At 49.1% G+C, this 15592-nt stretch overlaps 1 protein-coding gene across 1 annotated transcript in view; it reads left to right on the top strand.

Annotated features, from left to right (window-relative positions):
* The window catches only part of AAMP (angio associated migratory cell protein), a 49318-nt gene that overhangs the window by 17883 nt on the left and 15843 nt on the right, over positions 1-15592 (top strand). Inside the window, exons 3-8 of the mRNA XM_029605091.1 lie at positions 2710-2829; positions 2948-3087; positions 3388-3532; positions 3893-3976; positions 10682-10797; positions 14302-14405. Coding sequence (XP_029460951.1) covers positions 2710-2829; positions 2948-3087; positions 3388-3532; positions 3893-3976; positions 10682-10797; positions 14302-14405 — 709 coding nt within the window. The remainder of the gene's footprint in view (positions 1-2709; positions 2830-2947; positions 3088-3387; positions 3533-3892; positions 3977-10681; positions 10798-14301; positions 14406-15592) is intronic.

Here is a 15592-nt window from a genome sequence, read left to right on the forward strand (position 1 = left end):
TCTATCACTAGATTGGAGCATTTGTGGGGCGGGGATAAACTCCTTTCCTACGCCTTGCTGCGTGAGAGGGTGGACATCCCGACTACTGAATATTTGTCCTACAAGCAGTTGGAGCATTTTTGTCTTACAAATGGAGTGTTAGCAGATTTGCGGGGCGGCAAGACTTTATTTGAGGGCTTCTGTTCCAACCCCCTTGGAACGAGGGGCCTTCTCTCCAAGATTTATAAATTGCTTAATGGTCGGTTGTTGGTTGCCCCCAGTCATATCAGAGCATGGTGTGCTGATCTCGGGAGGGAACTGACCACAATTGAATGGGAGCAGATTTACCTTTGTCTTAGTAAAGCCTCCATCTCATCCCTCCTTGTAGAAAATGGGTACAAGTTATTATTTTGTTGGTATATCACCCCTGACAAGTTGGGGAAAATGTATCCAAAACATGATGGTAAATGCTGGAGAGGGTGTGATGCTAGGGGAACATTTTTGCATATGTGGTGGGAGGGGGCTTGTATCCAAATTGTGTGGAGGAAAGTTGAATGTTGGTTAAACAAGATGCTTCCCCATCCCATTAATCTCACTCCTAATGGCGCGTTACTGAATGACTTTGACCGCCTAGAACCAGAGGGGACATCGGAACTGTGTGTACAGGTGTGTGTAGCTGCTCGTTTGGAAATTGCACGTCTGTGGAGGGACAGGAACGGGCCAGGCTTGGCTGTGGTTCAACGGAGGACAGATCATATCTGTACCCTGAATAAACTCACAGCGGAAAGACATAAGAGATTGAAAATGTTTTACCAAATCTGGAATCCTTATCTCAACTGGCGGACTACTGAGGCTTCCTTGACTTCTGTTACTTAGCCCGGGACTATGGATGGAATGCGCTGAGTACACCTGCCTGCTGTATATTTCTTGTCTATTGGTTTTTATTCTCTGGCTGGGGGATTTAGTCCTTGCGGGGAGTCGTCATACAGTCTTACTGTCTTGGCCTTTGGATCCTTGAACCATTGTTTCCTTTTTACCTTGATATGCTGTTACTCTAATATGCTGTTGCCTATGAATAGTATCATTGCTTATGTACTCTCGGGAGGGGGCTTCCTTCTGGTACAAGGGGCTGGGTGGGGGGAAGGAATTTGGGAGGGTCTGAAATGATGACACTGTGACGCAACTTATTTGTTGATTACTTTATTGTTGTTCTGCTGTTACTTACTGTGTCAATAAAAATGTTCGTGCAAAAAAAAAAGAAATTGGCATCACAGGCTCAGCCCAACTCTGGTTTAAATCTTACCTTGATAAGAGAGAATACATAGTCAAAATTGGTAACACTGAATCCACACCTATCCAACTAATGCAAGGTGTCCCCGAGGGGTCTTTCCCATCTTCCACCCTCTTTAACATATACCTCCTTCCCCTCTGCCAACTCCTCTTAGACCTCGGTCTCAAACACTATATTTACGCAGATGATGTACAAATCCTCATCCCTATACAAGAATCCCTATCAAAAACCCTCAAGACCCGGGAAAGCTGCCTCAAGTCCATAAATACCCTCCTCACCAATCTTCACCTGGCCTCAAATACTTCTAAAACAGAGCTACTATTCATATCCACCCAACAGGACATAATGCCACCCCTCAACACGGTGCCACTTCCCCACAGCATACAGAATCTCGGTGTTACCATTGACCAACAAGGTAACATGAAAAAACACATCAATGCAGCCATAAAAGACGGATTCTTTAAGCTACAGGTTCTTAAGAAACTTAAACCCCTCCTTTATGTCCACGACTTCCGTACCGTACTCCAAGCCACCATCTTCTCTAAATTGGACTACTGCAACTCCCTACTGCTAGGCCTCCCTTTCACCTCCATCAAACCCCTCCAGATGCTACAAAATGCAGCAGCTCGAATTCTCACTAACACCAGGAAATCTGAACACCTCACCCCTATCCTCAAGGAACGCCATTGGCTCCCGATTTCCTTCCGTATCATCTACAAAACCCTCACCATTATCCACAAAACCCTACTCAACGACGACACCCAGTGGCTTGAAAATTCCCTCCGCTTCCTCACCTCCAACCGGGCCACTAGATCCGCCTACAAAGGATGCCTTTGCACCCCCTCTCCCTAGACTGCCCACTTCAATTCTACTAAACAACGTGCCCTGTCCAGCGCAGGGCCCACCCTCTGGAACTCTATGCCCCCTGACCTCCGCCTAGAGCCATGCTCTCAAATTAAAAAAACAAAACGTAAGACATGCCTCTTTAAACAGGCGTACCCTGAATAGGGCTCCCTCTTTTTCCCCCCCCCCCCCAATCTCGATACATGATCACCCTGCCCCTGCTCCCCCTTTTTTGTCACCCATTAACTTAGCAGTAATCCCTTCCTTCCTCCCCTTTTCACTTCCCTTGCCCTCCCCTTGTCTTATTATAACAGGTCAAGCTCGCTGTAAATTGTATTAAACTGTTTTAAATTTTCCCATAATTTGTTTTATTGTAACACTGCACAGCGCTCGCCCTGTCTTCCCCCCCCCCTTTTGCTCGCCCAAGCTCGCTGTAAATTGTTTTAAATTGTTTCCAAACTGTTTCATTGTACCTTGTTAAGTTCGCTGTAAACCGATATGATGTACTCACGAATACCGGTATAAAAAAAACCGCTTAAATAAATAAATTGTGACCTCTGGCCGTATGTGTAATAAATATTTTGATGTCCCTGCAGCCTCCGTATTCTGTGTGAGCCTGGACCCCCAGGAGAGTGCCCTGGCGGTGACGGGGGGCGAGGATGACAAGGCCTTCGTGTGGAGGCTGAGCGACGGCGAGCTTCTCTTTGAATGTACAGGTGAGAGCCCCCGCCCTGTTCTTCTCGGCTTCCAGCCCTGTCGCGCCCTCTTCTCTGCTCCCGGCCGCGCTCGGCTTTCCGTTCTCACCCGTGGTTCCTACCTGCCCTGTCCCCGCAGGCCACAAAGACTCCGTCACGTGTGCCGTCTTCAGCCACGACTCCTCCATGGTGGCCACGGGTGACATGAGCGGCCTCATCAAGGTGTGGAAGGTGGACAGCAAGCAGGAGATCTGGTCCTTTGAGGTTGCCGATTTAGAGGTGAGGAGGAGGGAATAGCGGAGCCCCCTCTATAGCACTCTGTGCGCAGGTCTCCTGGTGGGGGAGAAGCTTTTTAAGAATCGTATCTTTAGTCTTCCCATCAGTCTTTTTTTTTTTTTTTTTTCCATGCCTCCCGCAGTGTCTCATCAGGGAGTCGTCGGATTGGACCGTCCTGACTGGGGAAGGGCAGAGTCCGGGATCTGTTATGAGGGTGGTGGGAGGGGGCAGAGTCTGCATGGCGGGGGCCCCTTCCCAGGCCTGCCTCTTAACCTCCTTTTGTCCCCTGGCTCTGTCTGACAGTGGATGGAATGGCACCCGTGTGCCCATGTGCTCCTGGCTGGCACTGCCGATGGAAATTCCTGGATGTGGAAGGTGCCCAGCGGAGACTGCAAAACCTTCCAGGGACCCAGCTGCCCTTCAACCTGTGGCCAAGTGCTCCCCGATGGTAAGAGAGAGCCGTGTGTTGTGCCTGTTGGCTTTTAAGAGGTGCAGGATCGTGTCGGGAGATGACAATCCCAGCGCTCCCAGCCCCGCAGTTTGTTCCGTTCACCCCTTGCTCTTGTCTCTGTTGCTTCATCCGAGCCCGGTACCCAGAAACGAGCAGGAGCTCTCGGAAACGGAGACCCTGTCCGTACTCTCCTAGGAAGTGAGTTTCTTTGATTAGTATAGAGCAGGAATCCTCAGGGGGGGGCTCGGCCGCTGCCCTTACACAGCTGAACCTGAGAAACTCGCTTTCAGAATGAGTCCGGGAGGGGGACTTGGAGTATCTACGGCTAACAGTGGTTCTGTCTGTGGAAATCTGTAGGAAAGAAAGCCGTGGTCGGCTACGAGGACGGGACGGTCCGAATCTGGGATCTGAAGCAGGGAAATGCGTTGCATGTCCTGAAAGGTGAGTAGGGCAGAATGCCCGCTGTGGGGCCAGAAGGGGAACATTGGGATAATCCTTTGACTTGCCTGCAGCGCTGTCAGGGGATGGGGCAATCTCCGTATTGGAACAGCAGGGGGTGCTGCAGGGCAGGATTGTGGATGTGTTTGAGTGGTATCTGTCCAGGTGGGGTAGGGAGAAGGGGCTGGGTGTTGGATCTAAATCTAAATCTAAATAATGTTTACCTATGTTTATCTACTCTAAATTATTGTAAAGCCTGTTGCTACATTATCTATGTTTATCTACTCTAAATTATTGTAAAGCCCGTTGCTACGTTACGTTACACTGTGAACCGGGGTGATGTTTTTAACGTGCCCCGGTATATAAAAAACTCTTAAATAAATAAATAAATAATTAAGGGTCAGGAGTGATATCCTTTAAGCAGTCATGCTCTATAGCTGGCAGCTGGGGTCCATTCTTGTTCCTGTTCATAGCCCAGATCGGTCCAGACAAGTGGAGTTTTTGCATCCCTACCAGAAGATGAAAGCAGAGAAAATAACTGAGACACTGCTACATAACCAAGAGTGCCACCTTCAGTTCTCTGTCTCCAGCAGATGATAGAGGCGGGAAACCTGCAGTCTGGGGTTTTAAAACAAAAAAAATAATAAAATAAGAGAAAAAGGATTAGCTCCCCAAGGTGCTAGGAGCCTTCGTGGGCCATCCCTCGGGTAGAGCTGGGAGAGTGGGGAGTAGGAGCTAAGCGGCAGCTGCCCCAGAAGTCTCTGTTACCAGCTGAGAGGCACAAAGGGAGACCTCCAGGGAAGTCTGGAGGGTTCCTCTGTCTCCAGGGCTTTGGAAGTTGTTCGAGAGAGGACAAGGCGTCCTCTACGGGTTCCAATGAGGAAGGGGATCCTCGGGAGGGCTTCTTGGAGGTGATCCTACAGATGACCTGGCATAATCTGGTGGTTGGTCAAAGGGCATCTGTTCTAGATGGGACAGGTCATTCGGAGCTCGATGAGTTGCCTGTGATGGAGGGGGATGACCCTAGGGTGGTCCACTTGTTCTGAAAGGAGTTGCGTCCTTATTGCTTAGGTACTGGATGAGCTGGGGATTAAGGTTGCTCAGGAGGAATCGGACAATTAAGGAGTGGACCTGGTCCTAGATTGCCATCAGGGATCTCTGAAAACTTTTGCTTTTCCTAAGAAGGTAAAGAAGCTGGTGATATGGGTGTGGGACTCTCCAGAAGCAGGACTGAAGGTCAGCAGGGCAATGGAAAATTTGTATCCTTTGCCCGAGGAGACGCTGGAACTCTTGATGATGCCAAAGGTGGATACGTCGGTCTTGCTGGTGACCAAGAAGACAACCATTCCAGTGGTGGGTTCAGCCGCCTTGAAGGAAGTCCAAGATAGGAAATTAGAGATTCAGTTGAAGAGGATGTTTGAGTTCTTGTCTTTGTCTGCAAGCAGCAGTCTGTAGTAGTCTCATGAAGCAGGCCTGTCTGCGATGGGTACAGAAGGCTCAGAATCTTCGGCCAAGGCCAAACAGGCAGCCCAATTGGAAGCAGGGGAATAGCCTGTGTGGCAGATGACCTGTATGATTTGGTCAGGACTTCCGCCAGGAATATAGTCTCTACGGTTTCAGTGCGGAGACTTTTGTGGCTGCGTAATGGGTTGGCTGATGTGTAGTCCAAGTTGCAGCTGTTGCAGTCTTCCCTTCAAAGGAAAGCTGCTGTTTGGGAAAGATCTTAAGCAATTGATGAAGCACTTGGGAGAGTCGAAGGGGAATAAGTTGCTGGAGGGGTGATAAGCTCAGCAAGAAGACTTACCCACCTTGCGTTTGCTTTCAGGATGCAAGATTTCGTTTCAATAAGAGCCTACCGACTTTCTCCCAAAGACAAGTGGGAAGGCAGCAGTCCTTTTGAGGAGCACCTAGGCCTTCTTGAGAGAATTCTGGAGGAAGTAAGGCCTCCTAATGAGGCCAGGCTGATCGACCCTTCAGTCGAGGCTGTCGGGTGAGATTTAACCCTGTTCATAGGTGCTGGAGGTGATGAGATGATTACGCCTTAGAATTTTCGCATCCTGACAGAGAAGCGTACGTAGTGTCCCATTGCACATCCCATGTCAAGTGGGAGGCAGTGCGAGAAACGTAGCAATTGTGAAGTCTCGATGCCATGGGTATCAGCTTCCCTGGAAACAGGGACTCTGAAGGTTCTCTGTTTCGTAGTTCTGAAGGAGAGTACCTTCTGGCCCATTCTGGATCTCAAGGTCAATGTGGCGCTGCTTGTGCCGCATTTTTTGCATGGAAACATTGTGAACAGCATTAGCGGCTGTTCATAAAGGGGAGTATCTGGCATTGTTAGATATGACGGAAGCCTACCTGTGTATCCCCATACATTCAAATCACCAGAAGTTTCTGCAGTTTATGGTGCTGGGGGAACATTATCAGTTTCAAGCTCTGCCCTTAGGCTTGGTGATGGCGCCTTGGACATTTACAGAGGTGAAGGTAGAGTTTGCCACGGCGCTCAGGAAGGAAGGGACTCTGTTTCACCGGTACTTAGACGATTGACTCATTCGGGCAAAGTCAAAGTTGGAGTGTCATTGCTCGGTGCAGTGTGTCATGAATCTGTTGAAGTCTCTGGGTAGTGAACCTGGCAAAGAGCAATTTTGTCCCATCCCAGTCGCTGGAATATCTGGGGGCATTGTTCGATACATGAGTGTGTAAAGTCTTTCTTACCTCAAAGAGGGTGACCAAGCTACTGCTTGAGGTGCGATGGCTGCTTCGGCTTCTGTTGCCCAGGGTCTGGGGTTATTTGCAGGTCCTTGGGTCTATGGCTTCTTCGCTGGAGTTGGTGCTGTGGGCGTTAGCTCACATGTGGTCTCTGAAGAGGGCTCTTTTGTCCATTGGCATCTGCTGTTAGAGGAGTTTCAGCTTCTGTTGCCACTTAAGGGAGGCTCCAGGTCCAGTCGCTCTTAGTGGCTGTTGCATCCCAGTTTGGAGAGAAGGGTGGAAGTGGAGAGTCCAGACTGGGTGGTAGTGACCACTGATGCCAACCTCGAGTTGGGGAGCGGTTTGTCAAGGACGAATAGCTCAAGGCTGATGGTCAGTAAAGGAAGCGCCCTGGTCTATCAGTCGGTTGGAAATTAGAGCAATCCACAGTGCCGCTTTTGTTTCTTACCCGGTATGGACAATGACGGTCTTCTCCGACATTGCAATGAATGTAATGTAAATCAACTGTTTGGGGTGGGGTGGCTCAGGAACTGTTTGCCTAGGCAGAGCAGCGCCTGGCGGGGATAGCAGCATCTCATGTGGCCGGCCAGAGTGGACAACATGCAGTCGGATTTTCTCAGCAGACAGCATTTAGATCCCGGGGAATGGGAGTTATGTATAGAGGCCATGGATCTCATTCGGGCTAGGTGGGGCACACCCCAGATGGATCTGATAGCTTGGCAACTAAATGCCAAGGTGAGTCTGTTCTTCAGCTGGAGGAGAGAGGTCGGTTCAGAAGGGATCGACACTTTAGTTCGCCCATTGCCAGCGGACATTCTTCTGTATGTGTTTCCTCCATGGCCTCTAGTGGGTTGTCTTGAGACGCATAGAGCATCATCCAGGAAGGGTGGTACTGGTAGCACCAGAGTGGCCGCGACGTCCATCTGGTGCATCTCACGGTGGACTGACCCATCAGACTAGGTCATCTGCAAGGGTTGCTTCGCCAGGGGCCCATCTTCTTGGATTGGATGGATGGCTTCTATCTCGGCTTGGCTTTTGAGAGGTGGCAATTGTGCTTGAAAGTGGTTATTGCTGTGTTGCTACAGGCCAGAAGTTCTTCTCTGTCTTTTATGTCCAGATTTGGAAGGTGTTTGTCGTGGTGTATGGAAGAAGGTCTCGATCCTTTGTTTGCGGAGGTGTCACGGAGCTTAGCTTCTTTGCAGGTAGGTTTGTCAAAAGGGCTGGCCTACAATTTGTTTCAAGTACAAGTAGCTTTGGGGTGTCTCCAGGGAAATTTCAGGGGAGGCCACTGGCATCGCATCTGGACATGAGTCGTTTTCTAAAGGGGCTAAACATTTGCACTCTCTGATTTGTCGGATGTGCCTGCCTTGGAACCTTAATTTGTGGTTCCCTGTACGTACCAGGATCAGTCCAGATACCTGGGTTGTGACTCCGCACCAGCAGATGGAGACAGAGCAAGACTTGTCGGGCACCCTCACATATAGTAAGGCGCCACCCACAGCTCGTCAGTCTTTCTCTGTCTCCAGCAGATGGGGCAGGTTCACCCACAGGCTCTGATGATCCCTGGGTAGTGGATTAGCTAGTCAGGGTTGTTGGATTTTTTTTTTTTCTCGTAGCGCTCGCGTCAGCGCGACGAGTTTCCGAGTTGCAGGCGTTATCTTGTCGGGAGCCGTCTTTACGCTTCTCGGATTCTGGAGTCTTTCTGAGAACGGTTCCTTCTTTCCTTCCGAAGGTGGTGTCTGTTTTCCTTTGAACCAGACAGTTGACTTGCCTGTTTTTCCTCAGGGGACGCAGGCTGATCCAGACGCCGAGGTGTTGAGGAATCTTGAGGTCCGCAGAGTTCTGCTCCGTTATCTCGAGGTAACGAATTCTTTCGGGTTTCGGACCATCTGTTTGTATTGTTTTCGGGCCCGAAGCAGGACGGCGCAGCTTCTCGGGCCTCGATTGCTCGGTGGCTCAAGGACGCTATTTCTTCGGCGTACCTATTGAAAGGTAAGCCTGTTCCGGTAGGCCCCGAGCCCACTCGACGCGCGCTCAGGCCGACTCGTGGGCGGAAGCTTCGCAAGTGTCGCCACAAGGGATTTGCAGGGCGGCAACTTGGAAATCGTTGCATACTTTCGCTCAACACTGTCGGCTGGATGCTCAGGGCCTGGATTCTGGGGGTTTTCGGGGAGAGAATTCTGCGAGCGGGACTCTCTGGTTCCCACCCTCAGTAGTTCAGCTCTGGTACATCCCAGGTGTCTGGACTGATCCTGGTACGTACAGGGAAAGGAAAATTAGTTTCTTACCTGATAATTTTCGTTCCTGTAGTACCAAGGATCAGTCCAGGCTCCCGCCCAAGTATTGTTTTCAGATTAAGAAGAGTCCGCTCGATTGGTTTGCGATTATTTTGCAGTGTCGGTCTGTTGGTCCTCTGGTTCTGGAAGTTCTGATCCAGCTGGGGTTTTTTTGGTTGCATCGGCCCTAGTGTGGGGCGGTATAGTTAGATAGTTTGGTTTCATTGCGGTCTTGCTTTGACATTCGTAAGACTGACGAGCTGTGGGTGGCGCCTTACTATATGTGAGGGTGCCCGACAAGTCTTGCTCTGTCTCCATCTGCTGGTGCGGAGTCACAACCCAGGTGTCTGGATTGATCCTTGGTACTACAGGAACGAAAATTATCAGGTAAGAAACTAATTTTCCTTTTAGGGTTCTTTGTGGTCCTCCCTTTGAGGCATGCCTCGGTGAAGGATCTGACTCTGGACGGTGTTCTTGGTGACGAGCTGTTCAGCCAGACGATTCTCTGAGCTGCAGGCGCTATTGTGCGGGGATCCTTTCCTGTGTATTTTGGACAATGGAATCTCGTTATGTACGGTGCCTTCCCATTTTGCCAAAGGTAATTTCCTCCTTTCATCTTAACCAGATGGTAGAACTTCCCACCTTTCATCATTTGGCGGCAGAGATGCCACATGAGAGGGAACTACACTTGTGGGATGTTCGTCGGACTCTATTATGTTACCTTAAGGTCATCAATGAGTTTCGGTGATTGGATCATCTTTTTGTCTTGTTTGGTGGGGCAAAGAAAGGTTTGAAGGCCTCTAAGGCTTTGTTGTCACGATGGCTGAAGGAGGCAGTCTGTTCGGCGTATATCTGTAAGGGACGAACCGTTCCAGAAGGGTTGCATGCGCGTTTTCCCAAGATGCAGGAAGCTTCCTGGACAGAGTGTCAGTTGGTATCTCCACAAGAGGTTCTGTCGGGCAGCGATAAGGTCTTCTCTTCACACTTTTACCAAGCATTACCGATTGGATGTGCAGGCCCTTTGGGGGAAAGTGGGTTACGAGCAGGTCTTTTTGGTATCCGCCCAGTGTAGGGGAGCTTGGATACATCCCTCTTGTCTGGACTGATCTGAGGTATGAACAGGAAAGGAAAACCTTTTTTACTCTTACCTGCTAATTTTCATTCCTGGAATGCTACAGATCAGTCCAGAAGCCTGTCCCCTTAACTTCGAAAGATTGCAAACGGTGCAGCTATGTGGTTCACCTTGTTTGGTTGAAGGTTTTCAAGTTCCTTGTTGGATTTAACGGCTCTGAATCAGGGAATCCATCCTGGTTCCTGCTTGCCTTAGAAGGGGGAGCTCAGTTAGTGTTCATCTTGGCTTCGGTATAGTTGAATACGGAGGACTGCAGGTGGCATTCTAGGTTATGTGGCAGTGTCTCATAGTTTGTGGTGATTGTTGTTTTTGTTTTTTTTCCCTCTGCCTCCATCCGCTGGTAGGGGGTGCAAAACCACTTGTCTGGACCGATCTGGGGTATTCCAGGAAAAAACTTAGCAGGTAAGAACCAATTTTCCTGTAGCGTGGACAGGAATGAGTGGCCAAACTGGTCTTTATCTGCCAGCATCGACTGGTTAACGCCTGTAATTTGAAAGCTTTGAGGTCTTCTCGCTCCTGAGCAATGCAGCTCCGTCCCCCAAAATGTCCAAATTTTGGGTGGCTCTGTTTGTGACATACTTCTGAATGCTTTAGGTCAGGATGGGCATCGGGGACCTTTGACCTGTGTTGCCAGTAACAAAGATGGCAGCTTGCTGCTGACCGGCTCCGTGGACTGTGACACCAAACTGGTGAACTCGGCCACTGGGAAGGTGAGGCTGATGTGCGTGCTTTGTCCCGTGCCCTCTCTCCCCCCCACTGTCTCTCTCATGTCTTCATACCCCTCCCCCCGATTCCTAAAAATGTATTGGCTTGATATTTGTACTTGTGCTGTCAGCGTGTTACGCATAAAGTGGGTTAAATTAAGAGAAAACACAGTAAAAAAAAATTCCAGGCCACAGAAAGGGCTGAGAAGGACGTGGTTCAGGGTTTGGTGTTGGCCTGTATTGTTGTGACCTGGTGGCAGAAGGCTCCATGTTCTGCTCCTCTGCCCCCCAGGATTATTCAGAGATTTCCCTGATCATTCTGTTGTGGGACGTCATAAGATTTTTCTCTCTCAGTTTTGGGAAATGCAAATCTCTCTGATCTTTGAATCCTGCACAGCACAGGAGGGAAATGCATTGCTGTTTCTGGTTCTCTGGTATTGCATCGCATACAGTTGGGCTTCTTGGGGTTTGCAGTTCAGCATTTTTCTGTTTCTAGTTTGTGTTCGTTTGTTCTGTATTGGGTGAGGCGCTCGCTCTCGGTTCGGTGTGAGGGGTGCTGACCCTGCCATGCTTCCTTACACCTCTGGATGCAAGGATACCGCCTTTTGCCCCTTTCCTTATCATCCTGCTGCACCGGTCCAGAGGTGTGGGTTATCGCCTGCTAGCGGATGGACCGATGTAGCAGGATTCAAGGAAAGGAAATTATCAGGTAAGACTCAATTTCTCCTTCCTGCTTTAGCAATGACGCCTGGAGACGCCTTACGATTTCAGTGAGATGTGTGGCGGGGATGGAGGGCACCCTCCAGGAGCTGCAGGAGTGGCCCCCACTGACTCAGTTACTCCCATTAATGCTGGGGGAGGAGCAGCCTCTGTTCATCCACAACACAACCCACTTTGCCTGCTGCGGGACCACGCGGTGTCTGCATGCAGGACAGCCTCAGAGAGGAGACCCCTGGCCTCTGACCCCGTCCTATAGTATCTCTCATTCTTTCCTTATTAATATTCAAAGCAGGAGCTGTGGCACTGCGCTTCCGGCACTGCTACTTCAGCGTGGCGCTCCCTGAGTTCTCATCTCTCTTCCTCCCGTCCCCTTCTCTGTCCTGATTCCCTCTCTCCCTACTTCCTCCCCTTCCACTCGTTCAGTCTTTATCCAGTTTCTCCTTATTGCTATTACCTCCCCTCCCTGCTCATCATTCTTTCTCTGCCAGCACCAGTCACTTCTCTGCAGGATCGCTGCCTCCCCTCCCTGCTCTGTATTCTCCCCCCCTCCATTCCAGTGAAGAATCCCTACCCCACCAGTCGCTCCTCTCCTCCCTGCTCTGTATTCTCCCCCTCCCATTCCAGTGAAGAATCCCTGCCTCAGTCGCTCCTCTCCTCCCTCTCTCCCCTGCTGAAGGATTTATTTAAAAACCTTTCTATACCGTCGTTTAGTACTGCACCATCACAACGGTTTACAATTAGGCACGTATATCAGTTTGGTTTGTACATTTATCTAGGGGGTGCCAATCAGTTTTTCGGTTACATGTTTCAATAATCTATTCTATATGGACAGTGGATTGGAAGAATTACCATTTATATGATTCATTGGATAATCCTATACCTTTTTATACTGTCGCTCTTAAATTAATACTTAATTATGATAAAAATAGTAAAGGAAGCAGTTATGCTTTTAGCTGACTTTCAGCTGTGAGTAGGTGTTCTAACTCATCGAACTCATTGTGAAAAGCTTTTTTGAAGAGCCGAGTTTTCAAACTTTTGTTGAAGAGTTTTAAATCTTTCATCAATCTTATTTCGATTGGTAATGCGTTCCATAATATTGGACCCGCTAAGGATAGGGCTCTCTCTCTAACTTGGGTCAGTTTTGCTGTTTTTACCGAGGGTATGGTTAGTAGAGCTTTATTGGCTGATCTGAGGTTTCTCTGGGGGACATGCAATCGTAGGGCAGTGTTTAGCCAGTCAGCATTTTGCTCATTGATTAGTTTATGAATTGTGCAAAGAGTTTTAAATTGCACTCTTTGTTCTGTTGGCAGCCAGTGTAATTTGGCAAGTGTTTGAGTGATATGATCCCTTCTGCCTTTTCCAGTAAGTATTCTGGCAGCTGAGTTCTATAGTATTTGTAGTGGTCTGATTGTTGTGTATGGTAATCCCAGGAAAAGTGTGTTATAATAGTCCATGCTAGCCAAACTTAGTGCTTGCAGAACTGTTTGAAAGTGTGCTTGAGTTAATAAGGGTTTTAAGTCTCCTAAGGCCCATTAATTTGGCGTAACCTTCTCTAACTTTCAGTAATATGTGTTGCTTAAGGCTGAGTTCTGTGTCTATTATTACTCCTAGGTTTCGAGCTCTCTCATTTAATTCCACTGTCTTGTTATTTTTAAGTTTGGGATTCTGAATTATTTCAATGTTTTTTCGTTCAAGGTGTATAAATTCTGTTTTTTCAATAATAATTACTAGTTCCATTTGGTTTAGTAGTTGTCTTACTATATCTAGGTACAGCATTGCAAGTTTAATGTCTTTTCAATTGTTTCTTCTATCGGTAGGATTAGCTGAATGTCGTCGGCATATATGTAATGTGTGATACCTAGTCCTGCCAGCAGGTGGCAGAGGGGGAGCATGTAAATGTTAAATAGAGTCGCTGAAAGTGCTGAACCCTGGGGGACCTGAGCCTTTAGTTCTATTTTATCGATATTGTGTGTTTTATCTGTACCTGAAAGGATCTGTTAATTAAGGTAGGATTTGAACCATTCAATTGTTTTGTTTTTATAATCCTATTTCTTCTTACCTTTTTAGTAGTATGTCATGGTTAACTGTGTCAAATGCTGCTGACAGATCTAGTAATATCATGATGTAGTGTTTTCTGCTGTCAAATCCGCGTAGTACGTTATCTGTTAGAGATTAGTAGTGTTTCGGTGCTATAGTGTTTTCTGAAGCCATGTTGCGAGGGGTAGAGTATGTTATCATCTAGATGTTCTGCTAGTTGCTTTTGTACCACTTTTTCTATTAATTTAGCAAGCATACGTAAGTTTGAAACAGGTCTATAGTTACTTAGGATATTTGGGTCACTGTTTTTCTTTTTCAGTATTGGTTTTATTATTGCGCCTTTAAGATCGCTGCCTCCCCTCACTGCTCAGCTCTTCTCTACCCCTCCCTGCTCTGTACTCTCTTCCCCCCCCCCCCCCCATTCCAGTGAAGAATCCCTACCCCACCAGTCACTCCTCTCCTCCCTCTCTCCCCTGCTGCAGGATCGCTGCCTCCCCTCCCTGCTCTGTATTCTCCCCCCCTCCCATTCCAGTGAAGAATCCCTACCCCACCAGTCACTCCTCTCCTCCCTCTCTCCCCTGCTGCAGGATCGCTGCCTCCCCTCCCTGCTTTGTATTCTCCCCCCCCCCTCCCCACCCATTCCAGTGAAGAATCCCTACCCCACCAGTCACTCCTCTCCTCTCCTCCCTCTCTCCCCTGCTGAAAGATCGCTGCCTCCCCTCATTGCTTTCCTCCCTCTCTCCCCATGTGCAGGTGGTTGGACTATTTAGGACAGAGAGTAATGTGTCCCACGCCTCGCCGCGGGAGGCTGGGGAGCCAGAGTCTAACTCGGTGGAGTCGTTGGGCTTCTGCAGTATGTAAGTATGGGGAGTGGGGTGGGGGCTGCCCATACTGCAACTGACTCCGCACCATGCATCCTCCTCTCACCAGTGTCTGGGGAGGGAGCAAAGACATTTTTAATAAAGGGGAGGGTTAGAAACCCCGCCTGTTTCTTCCTCAGGAAAAGGGGACCCCTTACTCGTACAGGCTGGTCTACACTCCCAAGAAGCCTTAGGTTCATACAAGAAGATTTTAAAAGGAAAGGCAGCGTGGCCATCACTGGCCATCTCTCTCCTCCTCTGCACTCATGTAGATCAATACACACCCGTAGGTTATGCACTCCTACCAGCAGATGGAGACAGAGTAAACCCGACTCACTGACATACAGCCCTGCCCCCACATCAGCCTGCCAGTATTTTCTGTCTCCAGCCGATGGTTGACATTTAGCTTCCTTGCGGGGGGGGGGGGGATTGCTCGTGTTTAAAAAAAAAAAAAAAGAGAATTAGACGCAGAGCTTCAGCTCCTGAGGTGACGCCCAACTGGTCCCTCCCTCAGTTGAGCGGTTTAAAGTCTCAGTGCCTGGCCAGGCTTAGACTTATAAAGAACGAGGGAGAGCTTGGCAGTGAAGGCTTGGGCACTCTCCCCCCCTGTAGCTGGTGAGACCCGGAAGGGCTGAGCTCAAGTAAAAAAGAGAAATGGAGGGAAGTGTTAGGCCCCCTGTTTTTTATCCTTACCAAGTCATTTTCTCCCTCGACGTTTCCCACTCTTCCTCCCCACTTCTCTGGGGAGTTAGTGGAGAGTGGAAGCGGCACGGGTCAGTGGGTTGAGCAGCTTTTGCTAGGCTCCGCATTGCAGGCTCTTTCAGCTGTGTGCTAGGCCGCAGTGGGTGTTTTTATTTTCCCGTGTGTGTCTCTTAGCTTAGACGCGCATAAAGCCACGGCATAGATTTGAGCATTTAATTGTGCTGATGTGCGCAGGAGGCCGTATGAGGCTGCTGGAAAAGAAGGATGAATGGCCCTGGGGGTCAAAAAAGGCCAAGCACCTTGCTATTTGTTTGCCACACACGGGCAATCCAGCCATCGCTCTCTCTTCGCCCGTGTCAGTGCTGTCTGGAGGCTCAGGGCGATTTGCCTGCTGCGGATTTTGCCAAGACCGATGGTGGGATTTGGAGGGAAGAGGCGAAACAGCAGACAGTTCCCCTGCCCCCTTGTTCCTGATGGGGGAG

Source organism: Rhinatrema bivittatum, chromosome 6 (assembly GCF_901001135.1).
Source record: "Rhinatrema bivittatum chromosome 6, aRhiBiv1.1, whole genome shotgun sequence".
Taxonomy (NCBI): domain Eukaryota; kingdom Metazoa; phylum Chordata; class Amphibia; order Gymnophiona; family Rhinatrematidae; genus Rhinatrema; species Rhinatrema bivittatum.